The sequence below is a fragment of the Trachurus trachurus genome (genome assembly GCF_905171665.1).
Source record: "Trachurus trachurus genome assembly, chromosome: 19".
NCBI classification, from domain to species: domain Eukaryota; kingdom Metazoa; phylum Chordata; class Actinopteri; order Carangiformes; family Carangidae; genus Trachurus; species Trachurus trachurus.
The window spans coordinates 23,371,038-23,394,010 of NC_139913.1; the positions used below are offsets into that span (position 1 = coordinate 23,371,038).

Here is a 22,973-nt window from a genome sequence, read left to right on the forward strand (position 1 = left end):
TATTCACATTTAATAACTGCATGTGTATGAAACTGAATTAGTTCAAATTAATTACTGTTTTTTCATTGTGCCTGTTCTCCAGCTGCCTGGAACTTCAACACCAACGCCAACCCCAGTGCAGAGTGCGAGGTGAGGGACACACACACACACAAGTCTCAGGATAGTAGTCCCCACCTCCGTATCTGTCTGTCTAACACACAAACACATAAACACATGCACACTTCAGGCACACGACACATATTGACAGTCCAAACACGTCCATGACAAACAATCAGTCTTGTCCGAGCCGGAAACTATCAGCGACCCAGAGCACTGGAGCCGCTGGTTGTTGAACCAGGACAACCTCCATGTTTAACTATAGACAAAGTGTCACCAAGACGTCTCCAATATCATATTGTTCCATGTGCACGTCGATGCTGCTGAAAATATTCTATGAATGACAGCCGCTTTGCGTAAAAGCCGATACTTCTGTGGAAAACAACACCCAGAATATCAGTGTTGTTTTTGTTATGAATCATGCTTCATGAACCTGTTCTGTTTTCTTGTTTTTGCTCTGTGGGGAGGTGGGTGGGTGGGTGGATATGAGATTGACAATGTTTGGGGGATGATAAGCTGTGGAGGCGGGGAAGGTATTTATTTATTTATTTATTTATTTATTTATTTATTGAAGGAATTTGGAGCTGTATAAGATACTCCCTGTCCTTTGAAACTAAATGTATAGCCCCATCAAAAAATAAAAAACTCTCAATAAAAAGATATTATAAAAAAAAAATAAAAAAAAAGCTTCATGAACCTGATCTTTATCTGATCAGATCTGAGAGAGCGAGAGACACTCCGTCAACCTTAGTTTCTTCCTTTACCTAGAAGTGACCCTTGTAGCTACATGACACAAGTTCAGGATGTTCAGTGTGGTTAGTTCAAAGCAGTCAATCAACAACTAGAATACCATACTGATATTTTGTTGGCCCCATCATAATTCTCCAAATACCCTTCGTATTGTCTGTAGTCACTGAGTGTCCACTGGGTTTGGCTTAACGTGACATTATTAATAGAAGAGTTCTAATACTGGTTGAGAAGATGACATCAGGCTTCAACAGTCCAAGTTAGTTCAATCTACCAAAATTAAGACTTTTTTAGATTCTCTCTAAATTTGCCTGGATAGTGGATCTTTGTTGAACTGCAGTGGTGGAACAATGACAAAAGACAAAAATTGGCACAAAAAAAACAACAAAATTTTTGGTGTGACAGGAGGAGCAATTACAGCAACCAAAAAACCATGGGGGGTGGGTTACAAATGTAGTGAATCTACAGACTATTTGTACTTAGGATTTACATTTTTCCTCAGGTCAGAGGGCGACACGACCAAATATTTGCTTGTATGTTTCCCTCACAGTGACAAGTAGGAAGTGGCCACTGAAACCACAGTATGTGTTCACCGCATACAGAAGCTGTAGTTGTGGGAGGTGCAACTTTAATATACACACACCTGTCCTGTGCAGAAGAACTGTCACACTCAGTCTCACTGACACAAGCATGCTTGTTGCCTGTGTCCCACGGTTATGTCCACATCAGCTACTCTTTACCTCTGTGTCTGACTGTGCCCTCAGAGGTACGTGCAGCTGCAGGAGCTAATGAATGACCAGAAGCAGGAGACGTACTGGCAGGAGACGGGGCGATGGGCGGGCTACGAGGAGAGCTTCGACCCTCAGTCCGGGGTGTGGGCGTCCACGCACATCTCCTACCTCACCTTCAAGAGCCTCATCCAGCTGCGACGCACCATGGCCACAGGTCAGTGTGGAGGATCAACCAAACCAAAAAAACAAGGGCATGAGTTTTATCCCAGAGCATCAGATTTTCATTTTCCTCAGGTTGTGGTAGGTAGTAGGTGTTGTCAAGGTAACCACTGAGGTAATGGCTGTTTCCATAAGTTTCCTCTGGCAGTATGTCAACATGGGAGAGCCATGATTAAAGCAGCAGGTTCTTGCGCCCTCAGCACTTCTTTCTAGCTCTCACTATTTCCGAAACTACCCTAAAAACACACAAACGCCGCTCTCCTCTGTGTTATCATCCCTGATCCACTTCCAACATGTTACTTTGTTAAGGTGTGACCATTTTTGACTGTGAGGAGCGGAGCCTTCCCACCATCGCTGAGAAAATGGTCGGCGAGATGGTTAACAAGAAGGAGATCAGGCCTGCAGACCGGGAAGGCGTGCTGAAGGCTCTGCTTCAGAACCGCAGGTACCCCCCCCCAAGACATCACACAACAGTGACTCAAACACAAATGACCTACATTTAGGCATTTAGCTGATGCTGTTGTGCACAGATCCCTGTGAGCTGGGAACAATTCAGCACAATGCACAGAGAAAGTTGAACAGAGCACTTAGCTACTGTGGAGATCAAACCTGTTATTATGGGCTGTAACCACCCTGACTGCTCCAGGCTTTATTAAAGGTGAGCTGTGTTTACTTCAGTTAAGCTCAGGCCACTGGAAAATGCCCAAAGAGACACATACTCAAACCTGAGAAGGCATTCATTACTTTAATGATAAGTATTTTTTTTTTGGTAATGTGACATGTAAATTAAGTGTTTTGTTTTATATTGTTTTTCATGCCTTTGAACATATTCTACCCTAAAAAAAATAAGGATTTCCCTGTTATTTCCCCACATTATGGTTTGAATTAAACTTTTAGACCAGGTTTGCATCGGCCATTCATTCCTTTGCCAGACACAAACTCAGCCACTCTGGTTATCTCTCTGCAGCCAGTCAGATGACCCAGAGAGCCAGGCTCTGGCTGGTGGGATGGACCTGCAGAGGTTCTCAGTCAAAGAAAGGGTAAGTTCACTGATGGGATCATCCAACTGAATGTACTTATTAACATAAGATGATAATGACAAAGGTGAGCCTTTAAAATGAGAGTGACTCCTGGCAGTTGACCATTTACAAACTCATTCAGTGGAGTGAGGGAAACTCCTGTTTTTTGATAGATTTTCCCTTTTCTTTTTTTCTTTTCTCATTTTTTATCAATTAGATAAGATTTGGATTAACTGATTTAAATTTCTGGAGTCGATGGTAGCCTATTCCTTTTTGAGGTCAGTGACATAATTCTTACCATGTTTGCAGATATTATGCATAACTAAATATTTGCATACAACTGCAAATAGTCAGAAAGTAGGTTTCTCTGAGGGGAAAGCACCAAAATACAAACTCATACATTTCAGGATTAATACATTTCACTTTTAAAAGTCCTATTTTAAAATATAGTGATACTAAAGGGCAAAGTCTGATGCTTCTTCACTTCCTCTGTTCACTGCAGACGGATGAATCTGACCGTGTTGAGGCCTCCATGGTGCTAGTAGGTAAGCCACTGTTTGCATTGTTTTCATTTAGTATTTGGAGTAGCTGTGTATATGTGCTTGGATGCACATTTGATCGCTTTCGCATTTATTGATGTATCTTTGACCAAAATATTTCTGTTTGTCTTTGAAACAGGAGCCTTGGAGTTTCTGGAGAAGCCCACAGTTGTGTTTGTGCGTCTGAAGGAGGCAGTGGTGCTGGACTCGGCCTTGGAGTCTCCGGTGCCTGTACGCTTCATCTTTGTTCTTGTTGGCCCCAGTAAGACGGACATGGACTACCATGAGACTGGCCGCTCTATGGCAGCACTAATGGCTGACAAAGTGAGTAAGCTGATGTTTTTGCTTGGCTATGATGCAAGAATAAAACCCATAACTACTGAACTTTATAATGGCTTTTAGTTGCATAACAGAGTCAGTCAGCATTTAAAAAAGGCAATCACCTGCAAATATCAGCAGTCACATCTTACACTAGTGACATGTTTGGCCTTTTGACTACAACACTGAGTTTTTTTCTATTCTTGTAATTTCCCTCTTTTTTATCCAAAGAGCACTTTTTCTTCTCTATTTTTCATTAAAGGGATAGTTTACCCAAAATCGAAATTTCACTCATTATCTACTCACACTCATGTCGACTAAGGGCTGGGAGAAGTTTCAGAGTCCTCCGTGGCTTCTCTGAGTTACAGGGGGTCTCGGCGTAGCAGTACATGTCCATATAACGGTTGCAAATGGATACCAACTGTCTTCGTAACAAAAAGACACACCAAAAAACATCCAAATACCTCCATGCTGCTCATACGTAATGTCCGTCTTGTATTGAAGCCCCGAAATGCGAAATTGTTCCGAAAAAAATTAAATAAGTCTATATTTCACGCTTGTTTTGTAGCTTCTTGAAGCTCCTCTTCCCGGTTCGTCAAATTTGGACGAAGTGGGAAGAGGACAGACCCTGGTTCGTCCAAATTTGACGAACCGGGAAGAGGAGCTTCCGCTACAAACAAGCTTGAAAAATAGACTTATTTAATTTCGGGGCTTCAATACAAGACGGACATTACATACGAGCAGCATGGAGGTATTTGGAAGGTTTTTGGTGTGTTTTTTTGTTACGAAGACAGTTGGTATCCATTTGCAACCGTTATATTGACATGCACTGCTACGCCGAGACCCCCTGTAACTCAGAGAAGCCACGGAGGACTCTGAAACTTCTCCCAGCCCTTAGTCCACATGAGGGGGAGTAGATAATGAGTGGAATTTCAATTTTGGGTGAACTATCCCTTTAACTGGTTGAGAATGCTGCTACCCTCATATAGTTTTTCTTAGATATGACCTCCATTTGAAAATCTCTTTAACCCTACGACAACATGCCCGTACTCACATCCAACTCCCTTCTCTCCACTTCAGGTGTTCAATCAGTCGGCGTTGAAGGCAAAGAGTGCCCGAGAGCTGACGGACAATATGGCTGACTTCATGGACTGCAGCATCGTCATCCCGCCTACGGAGATCCAGAGCGAAGCTATGCTTGGTTCCATCATCAGCTTTCAGAAGAAACTACTGCAAGACCGGTTCCAGTCCTCTGATCCTGCTCTTCTCCTGGAATCTAAACCTCGTAGGGGTGGGTCCCGTCAGCACACAGCAACAATATAAGACATGGAAACAAAGCAAGTCATTTTCTGTTATCAATGTATGTTTTTCATTTAAGATTTCAACTCTTTTGCCCTATAGTTTCCATAGCTTCTGGGCCTCCTCCTGAAGACCCCCTGGCCCGTACGGGTCGACCGTTTGGCGGGATGATGTGTGACTTCAGGAGACGCTTCCAGCACTACAAGAGTGACTTCACAGATGCTCTCAATGTCCAGGTCCTTGCTGCCGTCATCTTCATCTACTTTGCCGCCTTGTCTCCTGCCATCACCTTTGGAGGACTGCTGGGTGCGTGTTCATATTTGTATGTGACATGTTATTGCTGTTGCATGAAGTAGACTCAATAATTATATATTTTTTCCCACCTCAGCTGATAAGGTGGAGAATATGATGGGTGTCCCAGAACTCCTCATCTCCACCAGCATCCAGGGAATCATCTTCTGCTTTGTTGCTGCTCAGCCTGTCCTGGTCATTGGTTTCTCTGGTCCTCTGTTAGTGTTTGAGGAGGCCTTCTTTGCTGTAAGTTGTAATGCTGACTTATATCCACATTCAGTTCAGATGGAGATCGTTTTAATAGCTTCTGTTCATCTAGCTTTGAGGTGCTTACTAAATTTGCAAAATGCCATCCCCACTTTGCTGCACTCAGTTCTGCAAGTCCCAGGACATTGAGTACATTGTTGGGAGAGTGTGGGTCGGAGTGTGGCTTGTCATCATTGTGGTGGTCATCGTGGCCTTTGAGGGCAGCTTCCTGGTCCGCTTCATCTCACGTTTCACCCAGGAAATCTTCTCCATACTCATCTCCCTCATCTTCATCTATGAAACTTTTGCCAAGCTGGGGAGGGTAAACCATAATTATCCATTTTGATTTCTCACATTTCATCTGACATTATTAGAATTTGTGTAGTTTTAGAGCTCATGACCGAATTATAATCTTCTTTGATCTGTTTTTTCTTTCATAGACCTTTCAGGCACATCCTCTGATTCTGAATTATGATCATCTGAATGACACTGTGGAAAATCCCTGGAAACCAAGGGTGGTTGAGGACATCATCTATGACAATTCTACCGGCAATACAACTGTTCTTGTCAACATTATTAAGCCACCTTACCCCAACACCGCCCTGCTCTCCATGTGCCTCATGTTGGGCTGTTTCTTCATTGCCTATTTCCTGCGCCAGTTCAAAAACGGGACATTTCTTCCTGGAAAGGTGAGTTGGCTGGAATTGTGTACTTCAAAGGCAATGTATCGTCTCTTCTCCTGTAGATTTTTTTGCCAGCAGATTAAGTTTTCCACTTGTAACATCCCTGATTTGTGCTCACTAGGTGCGACGTTTACTTGGTGACTTTGGTGTCCCTATCGCCATTTTTCTCATGATTGTCGTGGACTACAGCATTGACGATACCTACACTCAGGTTGGACCATGTTTTTTAAGCTTCCCGCCATAGGCTGAATACATACAGTACACATCAGTAACTCATAACTTTTTTTCTGCACAGAAACTAGTTGTTCCAAAAGGTCTGATGGTTTCCAACCCGGCCAAAAGAGGCTGGCTTATCAACCCCTTTGGAGAGTATCAGCCTTTCCCCGTGTGGCTGATGTTTGCATGCTGTGTCCCAGCGTTGCTTGTCTTCATTCTCATCTTCCTGGAGTCTCAGATCACAACGTGAGTCATAACTTCTCAACTTCATAATCCCTCGATGAATTCAACCTCAGAAATGTGACATTTGCGTGCCCCTTACCAATGTTTGGCCCAAATGTGTCTGTTAACAGGTTGATTGTGAGTAAACCAGAGAGGAAGATGGTCAAAGGTTCTGGTTTCCACTATGACTTGCTGGTTTTAGTTGGCATGGGAGGGATCGGTGCTATATTTGGTGTGCCATGGCTTAGCGCTGCCACGGTGCGGTCTGTCACCCACGCCAATGCCCTAACTGTCATGAGCAAAGGACCCAAACCTGTGATAGAGAAAGTGCTGGAGCAGCGGGTCAGTGGCATTCTGGTGGCTTTGCTAGTCGGTAGGTGCTGTCTTATCTAATCTTTGTGTCTGACCCACAAGTGTTTGTCTAGACGGGTTTATCATTTACAATGTAGATCTTGCTATACTCCCAGAATAGCCTCTAATTGATTTTCAGCGCTCTTGATTAAAAGACAGTAGCTAAGCCTATCCTTTATCTGAATATCTATTTGTTTTGAGGTCTGTCTATTCTGATGGAGCCGATCCTGAAGCTGATCCCCATGTCAGCCTTGTTTGGGATCTTCCTCTACATGGGAGTTACATCGCTAAATGGCATCCAGTTGTGGGATCGTATACTGCTTCTGCTCATCCCGAAAAAATACCACCCCGATGAACCCTACGCCACCCGAGTAAGAGTCCCATAGTTGCAGGGTGACTTGCAGAGTCCCTACGTTTCATTAGCAGGCAAACAAATCTACAGACATGTGACCAGCTCAGTTTGATACTGTGCTGTTTTCAGCTAAATGCAAATGTTACCATGCTAATATGTTCATGATGACAAAGCTAACATGTTGTGTTAGGTAAATGTATTTTTGTGTTTTAGCATGCTAACAATTATAAACACTATTACTAAATGTAGGCTACAGCTGAGGCTGATGGGAAAACCATTAGAACCAGTAGAGTTATTACAATGGAAAACCTCAGTTATCTCATATGTAAACATGTGTATGTCCATGTTTTGTTCTTGCGCATTCAATATATTTGTCTAACCCTTATGTTTATGTATCTTGATCACAGGTCAGCACAGGGCGAATGCACTTGTTCACAGCCATCCAGATAGTGTGTCTTGCACTTCTCTGGATTGTGAAGTCCAGCCCAGTGTCCCTTGCTCTGCCCTTCATACTCATCCTCACCATCCCTCTGCGCATGATAATGACTGGGCGTCTCTTCACTGAGCTGGAAATGAAATGTGTAAGTGATATAATATCAATTGAATGTCCTCAATACGGTAATACTGCATTATGCAATACGCTTAGTAATGAGCCTAAAAGGTTGTATAGGATATGCGTGTCTCTGTGTGTATTGAACTGTATGTATCCTAATGCTGTACTTTATTCTTCTGTGCTTGTTTTAGTTGGATGCGGACGATGCTAAAGTGACTTTTGAGGAGGAGCCAGGGCAGGATGTATACTGTGAATCTCAAATGCCATTGTAGATATCTTCAATGACTGCTGCCGTAAATGTTTTATTTTAACAAAATTATATTTATTTTATATATACCTATTGCTCAAATTTTCATTTTTGAGCACAAACATGTTTTGTTTTATTCTTCTAAATAAACAAAATGCAGCTATAGATTCAATCTTTGTAACATCAATATGGATAGCATTAATATCTTGTTTTAAAAAAAAAAGTGTCTTGGTCAAACATTCCTGAAGCGTTTTCAACATTCAGTCATTCAGGATGATTCCTTTCTTTTTATTGTGTTGTTTTATTGATTGTGTTATTGATTGTGCCTTATACGAAAGCTGGAAAGATCATGTATACATCGACATGTTTTCACCAGAAAATGAATACATAAATGCATCAGACAATGCACTTACACATGAAATCTTTAGTCATGCCAGCACTCATACCAGAAAATTGACAGACTGAAATGCTGGATCAAAGGCATTTAAGTGTTAATAGCCAGAACAGTATGTTTTTCCAGGCAATCACACACTGAATGTATTGTCATCATAACATGTGACTACTGACTCGTTGTATTCAATAGCTTGAGGTGAGTAAAATCCAAATGAATGAATGAATGAATGGGGGATGATTTAAATGGCAATGAGGCAAGCAGAGTGTATTTAGCAAACACTGGTGATCTAAAGGACAACAAAGCTGAGAGAGAAAAGGTTGAATTTTGTGTGTTGATGAAATTTATATTGTGTGTGATGTTGCTGTTTTCTTGTCATCTCTCTCTCTACATAATAAAAACTACCTCCCAAAAGACCCATCAAACTGCTTTCACTGGCATGTGGCCATCTTTTATAGGCTACTTTTTGCTTTCTGGTCAACTTATTGTTGTTGTTGACATTGACCCCAATGACACAGTTTGATTGATTAAAATTTGACCAAAGTAAACATTTGTTGTCTTTCTTCATGAATGTCTGCCTCTTTTATTAATTGGTTGTGAGACTTTTGTAAACCCATAGTTCCTGCCATGTTTATTTATTTGATTATATTCAACCACTGTTCTGTGAATGACACAATGTTTAACCACCTCATAAAATACATTTTGATACAAGTTTTCTTGTCCTGAAAACTTGTCCAAACCACTAAGCTTCTATAAATCAGCAATGCAATGATTCACATTGACTATGCATTTTCAACTAGGCTAGTCTTAGTTATTTTTGAAATAACATGTATATTTATAAGGTAGCACCAATAACTTAGGAGAACTGTAATGTACAGAGCAGTAGAGAGCAGTGACATATTGGAATAGGCTCCCACCATATATGACCAACATTGAAAATAAATGGAGATTCAAAAAGAAAATAAAAGAGGCCATTATTAGTAAAGAACTTTCATTTTTTATTTAAGGTTTTGAAAAGTTAAAGTTGGTTTGTATTTGTAAAATATTTTTTATTCTTGTTATTTTGTTTTATTTTGTTGTTTGTCATTTATCTAATTCTGTAAGTTATTGTATTATGTTTTGATCGTCACATATGAGTGTCTGGACCCCAGGAAGAATAGTCCTTACCAAGGTGAGGACTAATGGGGATCCATAATAAAACTAAACTAAACTAAACTAAACTAAACTAAACTAAACTGACAGAGATAATTAAAGCAGATATCAGTGGAATGTTTTTGTTAATATAAGTCCTAAATAGTCCTATTTTCCGTCAGCAATCACTTACATGAAGTATTTCAGCCTAAACACCAGTCTCTCCGTCACTCTGCTCTGCTGTAACCCGAGGAGAAAATTTTCCTTGTGGGATACAAGTGTTATCCAATGAGGAGAGAGAACGGCATGAAGGGCTGTGTGTGCAGCCAAGGGATGCGCGTGAATGTGGTGACGTAGCACGAGGACCAATTGATGCCTGACAAGGGCGGGGGCTGCTAACTCATGGTGCGTTCAAAGAAACTCGTACTTTGTGTTTTTCCTTCCTGTGAAGTCATACCAGTTCGATCTGGTACGAGTTCACGGGTCGGAAGTTACGAGTGGCCGTTATAGGGAACTTTCACAGACAACAGGATGGTAAAAACACGAGCTACGGGTTACCTGGAACGCTACCAAGTCGTAGTTGTGACTTGAAGCTGTAACTTACGGTTTCAAAAGCCTGCTTGAACGCAGCATTAGCCGAAACGGCCGTGCCAGTGATATCTGCTTTAAGTGGGGTTAAAAGGGCAGAAGGAGTGAAATAATATGGTTTCACATCTAATCAGCAAGATCCTACACACTCCGGATCAATAGGTGGCGCTCTGGGTCCAGGTTTGTGAAGTTCGCCATTCCACTAATTACCACAAAGAAGGAAAAGAAGCGTGAATCCCATTGGCTGTTTTACGTGACGTTTCTCTTTCCTTGTCTCTGATTGGCTCCTCTATGAACGGGGACTTGACTTGCCTCCGAGGGACCTCGCCAGCTGAAGAGAGAGAGATACACAAACCAACCACGTTGTGAGACTGTGTAGTGTTTTTATTCTGTAGGGAGAAGTGACAGTAACAAGGGCGGTTTGTGAATATAACTTTTCTTTTACTCGTTTTTAGTCGTTGCTAATTTGTGACGTCGGTGAGGTAACTAAAGCTCTGTATCTTAGCTAACTTAACTTCCTCGTGTTGTATTGAGCATCTTCTGAATGTGTCCAGCTGATTCCTTAACGAAGAAACACATTGTATTGGAGAAATGAGTGGACCCGAATCAGAGACTGAAAACTCTGGTGGGTGTAATTCAAACATAATTTCTGCTATCAGATAGCCTACACTAATAACAATGACAGTTTGATCAATCGCAGTTATTTGGCTGACTGTTCTGTCCTTGTGCTCTGACGACAGACTGGAGCCAAGAAAACCTCCGGAAGCTTTTCGCCGCAATGAAAGAAAGCATCCCTACACGTTCCAGTGTGTGTTCTTACAGCAGGACCCTGGCTGTTCTGGACTGGACCAGGGTTGCTTTCCCTCCTTTCTCTCCTGAGGCATGCAAAGAAAAGTGGAGAGAGATCTTGCTGAAGGTGAACTGCATAGCCTGCATATTTCATTTAGAAGACGTCACAATTTAAAATGTCTGCTGGTTGCAGGAATTAATTCCCTTTTTCATCATAAACGTGCATTGGTCTTTATTAAAATGTGCTCTTTTGGGGCTCCTGTATCATTAAAGTTAAGTTGTTATCTGGTTTATCCCAGTCAGTGACTTTTATAAGATCACTATACCAATGTTCCCTCTAATTTTCAAAACTCCTGAGCAGAAATTCAACTCCCCTGATGACCTGCTTGAGCGACTGTGAGCGAAAGCTCAAGTACGTCCACATGCTGGTGCTATGGCCTCACCTCTCCAACTCCAGATATCAATACAATTGGCTATTACTATAATGATTAAAGCAGAAGCAAGCAATATTTTTGTGTTAATATAAGTCTTAAATAGTTATATCTTCCAACAGCAATCACTTATATAGAGTGTTTGGACCGAAACACGGGTCTGTCAGTCACTCTGCTCTGCTCTGAGCCGAGGAGAAAACATTTATCGTATCCTACAGTTTTTATCCAATGAGGAGAGAGAACGGCATGAAGGGCTGTGTGTGCAGCCAAGGGATGCGTGTGAATGTGGTGACGTAGGGACGAGGACTGTTATGGTGCGTTCAAGGCAGCCCGTAACTCGTGTTTTTCCGACCTGTGAAGTCGTACCAGTTCGATCTGGTACGAGTTCACGGGTCAGAAGTTACGAGTGGCCGTTATAGTGACTTTCACAGGTAAAACAGGTCGGAAAAACACGAGTGGGTTGCCTGGAACGCTACAAAGTCGTAAGTTGTGACTTGAAGCTGTAATTTACGGTTTCAAAAGCCTGCCTGGAACGCAGCATTAGCCAAAACCACCGGATCGCTTACTTCTGCTTTAATAACAGATTATTTTGACAACATTGCCTAGGCTACTCCATATCTAGGTCAGTTACAGTTAATGAGAACAAAATACAATATTGTTTTGGCAAAACATATTTTGCATTTATTGCCATATGAACAATATGAAAAAAATAACTAACATCAAGTTGGTGTCATCAACTCTTGGCGCAGAAGCATTCTTGATATTAACAGTAATAATTGTCAAGCAAAAACTTAAATCGTAGTTGCGCTACAGACCACGGTTAAGGTCATAAATTTCACAATTGGAAGCGCACATTAGGGAGAAATAAACAGTAAACTAGTCGGGGATATTTGTGTGTGCAACTTTTTTTGTCTTCTGGGCAAAGAGGTGGGGAGCAGTGTGCAAGTGCACAGTAAAACACCTTAGAGGGAACAGTGCACTATACTAATACTGGGCCAAATGTTCCTGGAAACCATGAAGACAATGAATTTAGTTAAGTGTAATATCCTGTGTGCTTTTGGCTCTCAGATGCGCAAGTTTCGGTCCCTCACAGAGCTCATTGATGAAGCTGAAAATGGCCTTCAGAGCGAGGTAAGCAGATCCTTAACAAGAATGACTTCAAACAACAAAAGAACATAGTATTAAATAAGAAGATAATAAGAAGTATTACTCCAAATAAGGAGGATGTCACTTCAGATGAAACTTATCTTACCAACCAGTGCTAGTTATGAAGTGAAATGTAGGCTACTATTTATGTGGTTCATTCCCCAAGATACATACTATAATATTCTTATTCATTGTAACAGAATTTGGTAGCAATTATGTCATACTGGTTCCAAATCATAAATAGATATATTAATGTGAGACCTCTCGTTGACCCAGGTTGACCAGTATACTGACGTTTTTGTGGGTCACCCTGCCAAGCTTCCTAAGTAAGACACATCCACACACACACACACACACACACACACACACACACACACACACACACACACACACACACACACACACACACACACGCAAGTTCTATGGATTGTCATATATTAACTTGACTTTTCCAAAGATGGACCAGGTCAGTGAGCAGCAAACATTTGCAAAAATTGACTGACAAACAGAAGAGGCAGTGCAGAGTGCGCTGTGAAGTGGTATGGACACACACACACACACACACACACACACACACACACACACACACACACACACACACAATCTGCTTGATATAGACTGTTTCATACTATTATGGGTTGTGGTAAAAATCAGTTTAAGCAGTCTTAAAGCAGCAGTCTAAGCTGAATGAATCTAAATGTGGGTCATTTAGAAGATCACAGTTGCTGTCGGTCGTAAAGGAGAGGGGCATAAAAACTAAAATAAAATGAAAAGAATATAAGGTTTCTGCACAGGTGTCAAGTCCAAGGAACACATTTTCAGTGTGTTAGGTGAGCTGTTGCTTCATAGTTGAAAATGTAAGCCCTGGGTAATAAATTCAAGAACATTTTTATGTGTCCTATATTATCATTATTGTCTTAAATTCACAGTATACTTTTCTTTGCAGAAACTTTTGCGCCTTGATGCTAAAGAAATGGGAACTGGTGTCAGTGAGAAACCAGCCTTGAACTTGCCATCGGTAATGTGAACTACTGATGAAGTAACACACTAATTCTCAATAACATCTACTTGATATGATATGTGGATACCCCTCTGATAATATGGCCTGTCTTACAGTGATTGTTAAAGCAGTAGATGCTCATTAGGAAGTAGTCAGTGGTGTTAAGTCATAAGAAATATATTCTACACGGTGTACTCAGGCTTTACAAACTCTGTCCACATGTCACGCAGGATTCAGAAGATGACGAGATAGAGTACAGCAGCAGTGAGGAGGAAGAGGTCAGTCAGGAGTTGCACAAGGTTAGAAAACTTAAATCTATTTCATGTACTTTTGTATTCAGCTATAAAACAGTACATCCATCCAGATGTTTTTTTTTTTAAAGAAATCAACTGTTGATCCACAGGGCGCGGCGGAGGAAGAGGACGGGGACATCATGTTTGACATATATTAGATGGTGGATAAGCTGGACTGCATAGGTCTCAAACACATGTCATGTCCAGACCAGAGCTGGATGGACATTTGCCTCAGTGGGTGATTTTGATGCCAAAATAACCACAACTGACATTACTCAGATTAAGAAGCTAATAGAGAAATAGATTTTAATAGTTTTCACTCAATGTTTCCTACTGTTTGCAGACCGTTATTTCATCTGCTGTGTTTACATGGTGTGCATTCCCATATCAATGTTCTGATATATTGATGAACCAAGTCCACCAAATGAGACTACTTTATTTTTGTAGTAGTCTGCAGGTATTCCACTTCTGCTTCTAAATAGTTATATGCAATGCATACATTATTTCTGAGGAAAAGCTGTGTGGCTTGTAGCCACTTGTATTTTTTTTTTTATTATTGGTTGATGAAAAAGAATATTTAAGAGGTTGCCTACTATTGTTGTTTTAAATGGTTGGAATAAAAAAAGAATTTCCCTTTAACTTTTCTTAATGTTTTCATTTGCTTCTGTGTAAACCCAACAAAGAATGAACGTTTGTAATAAACTTGTGCTATATAAAGCAGTGGTTCTCAACTGGTGGGTCGGGACCCAAAAGTGGGTCGCGGACCCGTTCTGGGATGGGTCGCGGACAGCTGGTCAAAAAAGTAAATAATATTTAATGCACATCTGATGTTGGACATGTCTTTTTTTTATTTTTTAAATAACTTGTATTGAAAGGCATGCGTCATGTGAACACATGCAGTCTTAATGGTCCTCCTCAGTTTCTTATTATTTTCTTTGAATGCAGAGATATCAGTTTCTTATTAATGTGGTCTGAATGCAGTGAATCTTGTTTTGTTTTGTGGGTCTTTATTTTGTGCAATTTGATATTTATTCACTTTTGTGAATATGCTCTGAATGCAGAGATGCATTAGAAGTCAAATATATCGTTTTGTTGGTTTCCATTTTGTGCAGTTTGATATTTTTTTATTCACTTCCGTACATGCAGTTGTCATGGTAAAATGCACTTTGTTCAATAAAGAGCAAAATGAGTTTTTAAAGGCTTTTAAAAAAATCTTGATTTGAATTCTATAAAAGTGGGTTGCGACTTAAATGACCATGGGAAAACGTGAGTCCCAGAGTGAGACTAGTTGAGAACCCCTGATATAAAGATGTCAAATATCTGGGATGGTGACAATGAATGAAGCCTAAACACTGTGCAGGGCCGGTGTCGTGCAGTCAGTCACATGCTGGCCAGTGGCCTGCCTGCCTGCCTGCCTGCCTGGATGAGAAACGCAGGGAGTGTGGAGCAGAGCGTGGAGCCCCGGCCAGTGCAGCAGCAGCAGCAGCAGAGGAAGCTCTGGGTGGAAAAGTCGTCGTATAGCGATCGATTGCTACTGTCTGATCTCTCTGACGTAAAGATGGATGCCAGCCGAAATAGGTAAATAAACACAATTAGTGATTTGCGCGGCCGTGATTGAGCTGTTCCCCGATAGTTAGGCTCGATATTTGGACCCAAGTGTCGTTTTCTTCCTCTTCATTCACGGTTTGTTCTGGGAGTTGAGAGGCGGACAGCCGCAGTGCAGCAGCGGCGGCGGCGGCAGTAGCAGTGCCGGGTTCGTGGACGAGCCTCACTGTAGTCAAAATGTAATTCTTCAACAGCAAAAAACAATTGAGTCGCCTACAAATACGCTACATTGTTTTACATGTCCTCTGCCCGGGGTGATAGGCTACATTTGGCACGTTAGTCTCGCAGCGGTAGCCGCTGTTGACCTGCAGGTTTTGTGAGCAGGATACCGCCTTCTCCCTTGAACCTCTTGGCATTTTCAATTCCTCCAACCTATTCATAGCCACGCTCTTTGTTTTCTTCACCAAGCTTTAGCCCTAAGCTGCCCTTCGGTAGACACCCACATGCTCGGGGAAACCAACCTGTGTTTAAAACGTCTGTGTGTTACCGTCTGTTTGTCGTTGTGTTTCACTGCCACAACACCAACGCTATAAGTTATTGTGTGTTTTTTTGTGTGTGTGTTAATTCGTAGGTTATAAACGTGGGAAGCAACTCCCCTGGCAGTGTTCAACGTGCAGTTGTAAGTAGCTGCATCACATCCAAAGACGTCAAATGTTGACCACACACAGATTTTTTTCGTCTTTTTTACACAATTAAAACAGGGTTTACTTGACACCGTGTGGACTAACTGTACCGTGTGTGTGTGTGTGTGTGTGTGTGTGTGTTTTCCCTCCTGCTGCAGCCCCTTGCTTTGGCCAATGCTTGCTGCGCTACAGCATGACCACAGCAGTGTCGGCTCATCTGGTAATTCTGGCAAATGAAAATGGAGGAGGTTTCAATGTCCAGCCTGGACAACAGCAAGCTGGAGGTAGGCTACAGTGGAGGGAAGTCACACACTCAAGTGGCAGCTTTGGTGATAACACATTCAACCTACAGATGCACTGCAGAGCAGAGCAGAGCTGCTGGACACAAACCAGCAGTATATACACATATCCTTGTGTGTGTCTCTTGGTCTGACTTGTATCTGTTTCCTGATCCTGCCCTGCCAGGGCTTAGCTCAGGACATCCTGTCTGACCTGGTGGAGGATGCATGCCTGGGTCTTTGCTTCGAGGTCCACCGGGCCGTCAAGCAGGGCTATTTTTTCCTGGATGACACGGACCAAGAAAGCATGAGGGACTTTGGTGAGAACAAAGTCATTGTCATTCCTACAGGAGAGGAAAAAGCATATTGTTTACTCCAGGACACCAGTCAGTTGTGTGAACTCCATACTGTGGCAGTAGATAGTAACACAAATGGCTAAAGACATAGAAACAGCATGAAATCCTGTAGGTAGCCACATGTTCTTTTGAGATCCATTGCCGTATTTTGCTATTGAATTATGTAGACAAACATTTATTGAATGCTGTAAAAATTAAAAAAAAAATCTTGTTTTCAATTTGTAGAAATTGTGGACCAGCCTGGATTGGACGTGTTTGGCCAGGTGTACAACCAGTGGAAAAACAAAGAATGCGTGTGTCCCAACTGTAGCCGGAGCATCGCTGCCTCGCGCTTTGCACCACACCTGGAGAAATGTCTTGGGATGGGACGCAACAGCAGCCGCATAGCCAACCGCAGGTACAGTATGGGACTAGAACAGATTCACCTCGCCACTAAACTTGATTGTGATTGCACTGCACACTGTGCGACTCCTTTGTCCAGTACGTCGTTGTCCACCCACCTGGTTAAAATGTATAAAAGACATCAACAAAAATTTAAATTACAGATGAAGCATCAAGTAGTTTCAGTACATTTTGTATGTGTTTTATAATCAAAGTGTTATTTGCAGAGAGTACTGCTGAGTCACTGTGTGCGTCATGCCGCCGTCTTCTCTGTTTTACAGGATAGTCACTGGTAACAACACAAACAACAAATCAGAGAGTGACCAAGAGGATAATGATGACGTCAATGATAATGACTGGTCTTATGGGGCAGAAAAGAAAGGTAATGCACCAGATCTCTTTTCGGTGATACATTAAATGACTTGAATGACGCTTTGACTCATAGTATTACATCTAAAACTGAATATCTTTCTTTTACAGCCAAGAAAAGGAAATCGGATAAGGTACTATTCATTTTCAATGTTATACATTAAAAAAAACACATTAAACTCTTGTTTTCTTCAAAATATTTCTTGTCATTCCTGGTTTTGTCAACTCAAAGTATTTTTTCTTTTCACCCCAGAATCCAAACTCACCCAGAAGATCCAAATCATTCAAGCATAAGAGCAGTAAGTAAGGAAAAATTCAACTTCTTTGTCATGGCAAGGCCACAGTTTGTTTGCTCAGATAATCCAGCACTAACCACAACAACTGCAAATACTCATCATAGCAGCAACAGGAGGCACTAACAGACTCAACATGCAGCTGATGCTACAGTGTTTGAACATCACAGGATCATATTTGTGTGGTTATTTACCAAGAGCGTCTCTGGGAATTTTTGGAAACAGGTTACATGATCTGCAAGTTCAAACTATTTTCAGGCTGCGTCTGACCCTTTCGCATGTTTGTGGTAGCAGATTACAGGGAACGGCTTCGGAGCATTTTGTTACGGTTGTTTTTTGTTTGTTTGTTGGTTTTAATCTGAATTTGAATAGCCAGAAAAAATCTTACACAAAGTCTTAGTCTTGGTTTTATCAATGACCAGCATGAAATGTAAGACATTTTTACATTGCAGGATATGTCAGTTTTAGCTCAGAGGTTTTATAACATTTAAGGAGATTATTGTCACTTAAAGGGACAACGAGGAGTTTTGGAAAAGTGAAGTGTTTTCACACTACATTTATGAGCCTCCGCGCACCGTGAAATTCTTTGACCGGCACAAGACAGACTCATGTTTTCATTCATCAACAATTAAAGTCAGAGGTTCGAAGACGATCATATACCGACGCAGTCCCGACCATAAACGGCGATTCGGCGGCGTTATTCTCATGACTCGCTGCGAAACCGAAAGTAAAGAAATGCTGGTCGGCTCGACCAGCATTTCCGCCACCACTAATAATAACAAAATAACGATAGAGACAAAACGATATATTTATCGAAAATGGGCCCATTAACAAGTGTGGGTAGCGGAGATTCATCTACATTAAAGGGACAGTATGTGAGATTTACCCCCATCTAGCGGTGCGGTTGCATGTCGGCACGTATTCTTGCTGTTGCGTTTACGTAAACTTGGGCAGAAGTCAGAAAAACAACACACGCTGCATGTATCAGGATAAACAAGCCTCTATGTAAACAAACGGTCCGCCAGCACGAGGCAAAACAATACAGGCGTGACAATATGTTGTCATGGTGATGTTGTATTGTTTACCTGACCCACGTTTTACCGGCTTTCTCTCGTCGAGTAAAATAACATCCAGTTGGTTTGCCGACGGCGTCACTCACGGCGTCATTCAGGTGTCTGACTGCACCTGAAGGCAACACCAGTGCCTCCGTCCTTCCTCACACTAGCTACACGGTGGTGACAGTTTTAACAGGCGCTGTCTGGAAAACTTTCTCCCCGAGTTTGAGGTTACTTACAGCCACGGTGACACTGAACGTAAAACATGGCGATTCAACATGGCAGAGAAGGTTCGGTGAACCCCCCCCTGTATGTTTGTAACGACTTGTAACATCTCATTTTAAGGTACGAGAAAGCGCTCGTTTGTATGCGGGCGCGATTCCACTTCAGTGAAATACGTATTTATGAAAGCGATATTTGATTTTTGTCAATAAAAAGCCAATAAAGTCCCATACTGTCCCTTTAAAGCAGAAGTAAGCGGAATGTTGGTGTTAATATAAGTCTTAAATAGTTATATCGTCCGACAGCAATCACTTATATAGAGTGTTTGGACTGAAACACGGGTCTCTCAGTCACTCTGCTCTGCTCTGAGCCGAGGAGAAAACATTTATCGTATCCTACAGTTTTTATCCAATGAGGAGAGAGAACGGCATGCAGGGCTGTGTGTGCAGCCAAGGGACGCCGTGAATGTGGTGACGTAGGGACGAGGACTGTTATGGTGCGTTCAAGGCAGCCCGTAACTCGTGTTTTTCCGACCTGTGAAGTTGTACCAGTTAGATCTGGTACGAGTTCACGGGTCGGAAGTTACGAGTGGCCGTTATAGTGACTTTCACAGGTAAAACAGGTCGGAAAAACACGAGTGGGTTGCCTGGAACGCTACAAAGTCGTAAGTTGTGACTTGAAGCTGTAATTTACGGTTTCAAAAGCCTGCCTCGAACGCAGCATTAGCCAAAACGACCGGATCACTTACTTCTGCTTTAAATAACCCTATAGCTCTAAGATTTCTAGTCTCATGGTTGTGTCTTCAAGCTAAAAACTGACGTTTTCCTTTACAACTGCTAACAAACATTTGTTTTATTCTAAAAACTAAACTACATTTTATTCTAAAAACTACTGACAACGTTTCTCCCCCCAAAATGAAAATATTGTTATTTAGAGCTTTTATTTGCAGAAAATGACAACCGGTCAATATAATTTAAAAAAAATGCAGTGGTTTCAGACCTCGAATAATGCAAAGAAAACAAGTTCTTAAATCACAACAGTGTTTTTTATACTGTTGGTTCAGATGATCACTCAATCAGTAAACTGAGCTGTGCTTCTGTTGGAATTCAATAGACACTGGAATGAAATGGCTGCCTTACATGTAGGGATGCTGATTCAGTCAGAAGAAATTGGAGTGGTCTCTTCATTTTCTCCAGAGCTGTTTGTTTTAAGTTTTCATTATTTCATTATCTCTATGGGAGGAGGGATGGAACGGTTTCGTTGTAGGTTTGTCAATGTGAACATGCAGCACAAATTTGTCTCAGTGTAACATTAGACTTAACTTAAAGGGATAATTCAACATTTTGGCAAATTGGCCCATTGCCATAATCCCCATAGTCATAGCAGTAGGTTTGTTACCTTTAATTGTCGGTGCAAGCTGTTTTTAGAACGGCGGCTAATGGGATTTCTTGGTTTCCCTCGTCAAACTCATCAAATACACAATCCAACAACTCCAAAACGCTCTGGTGGACAAGTTGTGACCTGCACATTCACCACGCTATGAGATAATAACACAACGTTACCAGACAGAGTTGTTTTAGAGGTCAATTCAGAGACTGCTTGATGAAAAACTGCCCCCGACAGTAACGCGCATCAGCGGTTTTGCATGAATTTACCTCGAAAACAACTCTGTCTGGTAACGTTGTGTTATTATCTCATAGCGTGGTGAATGTGCAGGTCACAACTTGTCCACCAGAGCGTTGTGGAGTTGTTGGATTGTGTATTTGATGAGTTTGATGAGGGAAACCAAGAAATCCCATTAGCCTCCGTAACGTAGCTCTGAGCAGCTCACGGCTCTGCTCCGCCGTTCTAAAAATAGCTTGCACCGAAAATTAAAGGCAACGAACCTACTGCTATGACTATAGGGATTATGGCAATGGGCCAATTTGCCAAAATGTTGAACTATCCCTTTAGATCCCTGCCTATGGACTATGCAGTAATCACCACAGTAATGACAGTGGACATAATGTCAACCAATACTAACAAATAAGGATAAAAACATCTTTGACGTCAGACATGAATTCACACTGTGACTTTGAAAAGGTGACACCAGTTAAAACTGACAGTCATAAAACATGTTTCCTAAAACTTTGCACTTTTTCTCAAGCTGTTTTTGACCATTTTACAACCACCCACACATCATTTTAAGTTTTGAATAGAGTGAATAACTGATGCTGTTTATTTCCACAGGCATGATGGGTCCTAGACGTCGCATGGACAACCAGGAGAGCCCACGCATGCTGATGAAAGATGAGGCATTCCCTCAATAACACACTCAGACAAAAACACTCTCATCGTGTGTGTGTGTGTGTGTGTGTGTGTGTACACGAGCGCGCACACACAGGAAGACCAACAACACTTCACCTTTGGTTCTTTATGATGTAATATCAATGTATGTTGATATTATAGTAGGTGACAATTATGGTGTTTGCTGCACTGCAGAAGCAGTCCAGACCTCCCACTGTATACTTGACAGATTTCTTTTCCCCCACAAAATCATTGTACCAATCCTTTTTTTTTTTTTTTTTTTTTTTTTTCAGTTAATTTTGTTTGTTGCTGGAGTCCAAAATAATGAATATCACCATATACAATTTCACTGCACAGAGATAGATTCTGGTGTAATTCATTCAGTGGCCAAGCAGGGGCAGCTGTGTGCACATACAATACTGTATGTTGTTTCTTAAAATACAGAAATGATTAGGCATTAGGTGTACTTATACTTACTCACCTGTTAAAAATCTCACCATTTTCTTGAACAATAATGTTAAGGACAATCTTTACTAATGGTTTGTCTTTTTTTCACATTCACTGTCAGGCTCATAGTTCTCCAGTTGAATTACAACACATTGAACATGTGAGAGACGCAACTCTCAGTTTGTCATTCACCTGTGAAAACGTGTTTTAAAAACGTTCAGTAAATGAACCCCTAATTGTACAAGCAGGTATTTACTGCAGAAAGCAGGTTTCTTTTTGTTTCATTTTTGGTGGATAGATCGCCTTGTTTTCTAGCATTCAAATACGTCTTTGTATCATGTGTTTACATTGTAAAGGGTTACATATATTCTTTGTGTGATGTGATAGTGTAAATATTCCAATAGTTGAATTGCTGCTATCATGGCTCAGTTTGTTTCATCTGTCTAGCATAATAAATGATTTGTTACCTGTCCTTTGGTCTTGTATTAACTTGAACTCTTGAACGGGCTTTGAATAGGGTTTTGATGGATGTGAACCAACAAGAACAACCTCAGTAACCCCAGTTTAAGCACTTATGAAACACAGCAACCAACAGGGGATGCTGTTGATCAAACGATGATCCGAGTAGAATTAAACATCTGTTAGACAGTAAACACTGCTTATTAAAAGCTTTAAGCAACAAAATGTGGTAGATATTATCCGTGAGTAACTGACAGGTGGTAAATACAACACAGATCACACGGTTTGACCTTTGCCTTCGAAGTGAAGTTGAATTCCCTGGAAGTGAAAACTGCCAGAGGGATTCAGTTATGCTGCCTTCAAGTGCTCTCCATAAAGTCTTATTACTGAGGTCTCATACAGTGTGTGTCTAGGTGAAGAAAAAAATATAGAAAAGGAGCCTTTGTGTTGTGTTTTTGTGTATGCAGGATGCTACAGCAGTGTTGGACCACATGCACTGCAAATAGGCATAACGAAAAATGATACATTTAATAGGAATCATATGATACTGACAGTATTAACTGAGGAATGTGAGATATGTACAACAACGATCTTTCTGTTAAGACACAGGGGTCTATCCTCCCCATGTCTTCACTAGGACTTGTATCATTGCCTTCATCTTGTAAACGTCCAAATGCAATGAGTGTGTAATGAAGTCACTG

General features: G+C 41.4%; 3 protein-coding genes across 3 annotated transcripts; all 3 read left to right on the plus strand.

Annotated features, from left to right (window-relative positions):
- Window positions 1–1,631: 1,631 nt before the first annotated feature.
- Window positions 1,632–8,154, plus strand: slc4a1b (solute carrier family 4 member 1b (Diego blood group); the record flags this gene model as incomplete). Its single annotated transcript, XM_083994150.1, has 16 exons — window positions 1,632–1,788; window positions 2,103–2,238; window positions 2,761–2,833; window positions 3,315–3,357; window positions 3,491–3,675; window positions 4,750–4,960; window positions 5,071–5,274; window positions 5,357–5,505; window positions 5,633–5,827; window positions 5,946–6,194; window positions 6,310–6,399; window positions 6,484–6,650; window positions 6,758–6,999; window positions 7,179–7,348; window positions 7,737–7,910; window positions 8,074–8,154. 16 exons carry the CDS (start codon window positions 1,632–1,634, stop codon window positions 8,152–8,154), a joined length of 2,526 nt encoding a protein of 841 aa, XP_083850276.1.
- Window positions 8,155–10,762: 2,608 nt separating this feature from the next.
- Window positions 10,763–14,056, plus strand: LOC311002540 (upstream-binding factor 1-like protein 1; the record flags this gene model as incomplete). Its single annotated transcript, XM_083993934.1, has 7 exons — window positions 10,763–10,864; window positions 10,980–11,155; window positions 12,528–12,590; window positions 12,882–12,931; window positions 13,063–13,144; window positions 13,836–13,904; window positions 14,009–14,056. Exons 1-7 carry the CDS (start codon window positions 10,831–10,833, stop codon window positions 14,054–14,056), a joined length of 522 nt encoding a protein of 173 aa, XP_083850060.1. The 5' UTR covers window positions 10,763–10,830.
- A 1,284-nt stretch (window positions 14,057–15,340) lies between these two features.
- Window positions 15,341–22,152, plus strand: atxn7l3b (ataxin 7 like 3b). Its single transcript, XM_083994189.1, has 9 exons — window positions 15,341–15,476; window positions 16,075–16,122; window positions 16,285–16,410; window positions 16,592–16,724; window positions 16,986–17,157; window positions 17,423–17,523; window positions 17,622–17,644; window positions 17,764–17,809; window positions 21,310–22,152. The coding sequence occupies exons 3-9, from the start codon at window positions 16,360–16,362 to the stop codon at window positions 21,387–21,389; spliced, it is 606 nt and encodes a 201-aa protein (XP_083850315.1). The 5' UTR covers window positions 15,341–15,476; window positions 16,075–16,122; window positions 16,285–16,359; the 3' UTR covers window positions 21,390–22,152.
- The last annotated feature ends 821 nt before the right edge of the window (window positions 22,153–22,973 follow it).

What these genes read in the sequence shown, in the direction of transcription:
- atxn7l3b (XM_083994189.1), top strand. Translation starts at nt 16,360, where the DNA reads ATGAAAATGGAGGAGGTTTCAATGTCCAGCCTGGACAACAGCAAGCTG. An exon ending in TGGACAACAGCAAGCTGGAG is followed by an intron (nt 16,411 to 16,591) that starts GTAGGCTACAGT and finishes CTGCCCTGCCAG; the next exon opens with GGCTTAGCTCAGGACATCCT. An exon ending in ATCATTCAAGCATAAGAGCA is followed by an intron (nt 17,810 to 21,309) that starts GTAAGTAAGGAA and finishes TTATTTCCACAG; the next exon opens with GCATGATGGGTCCTAGACGT.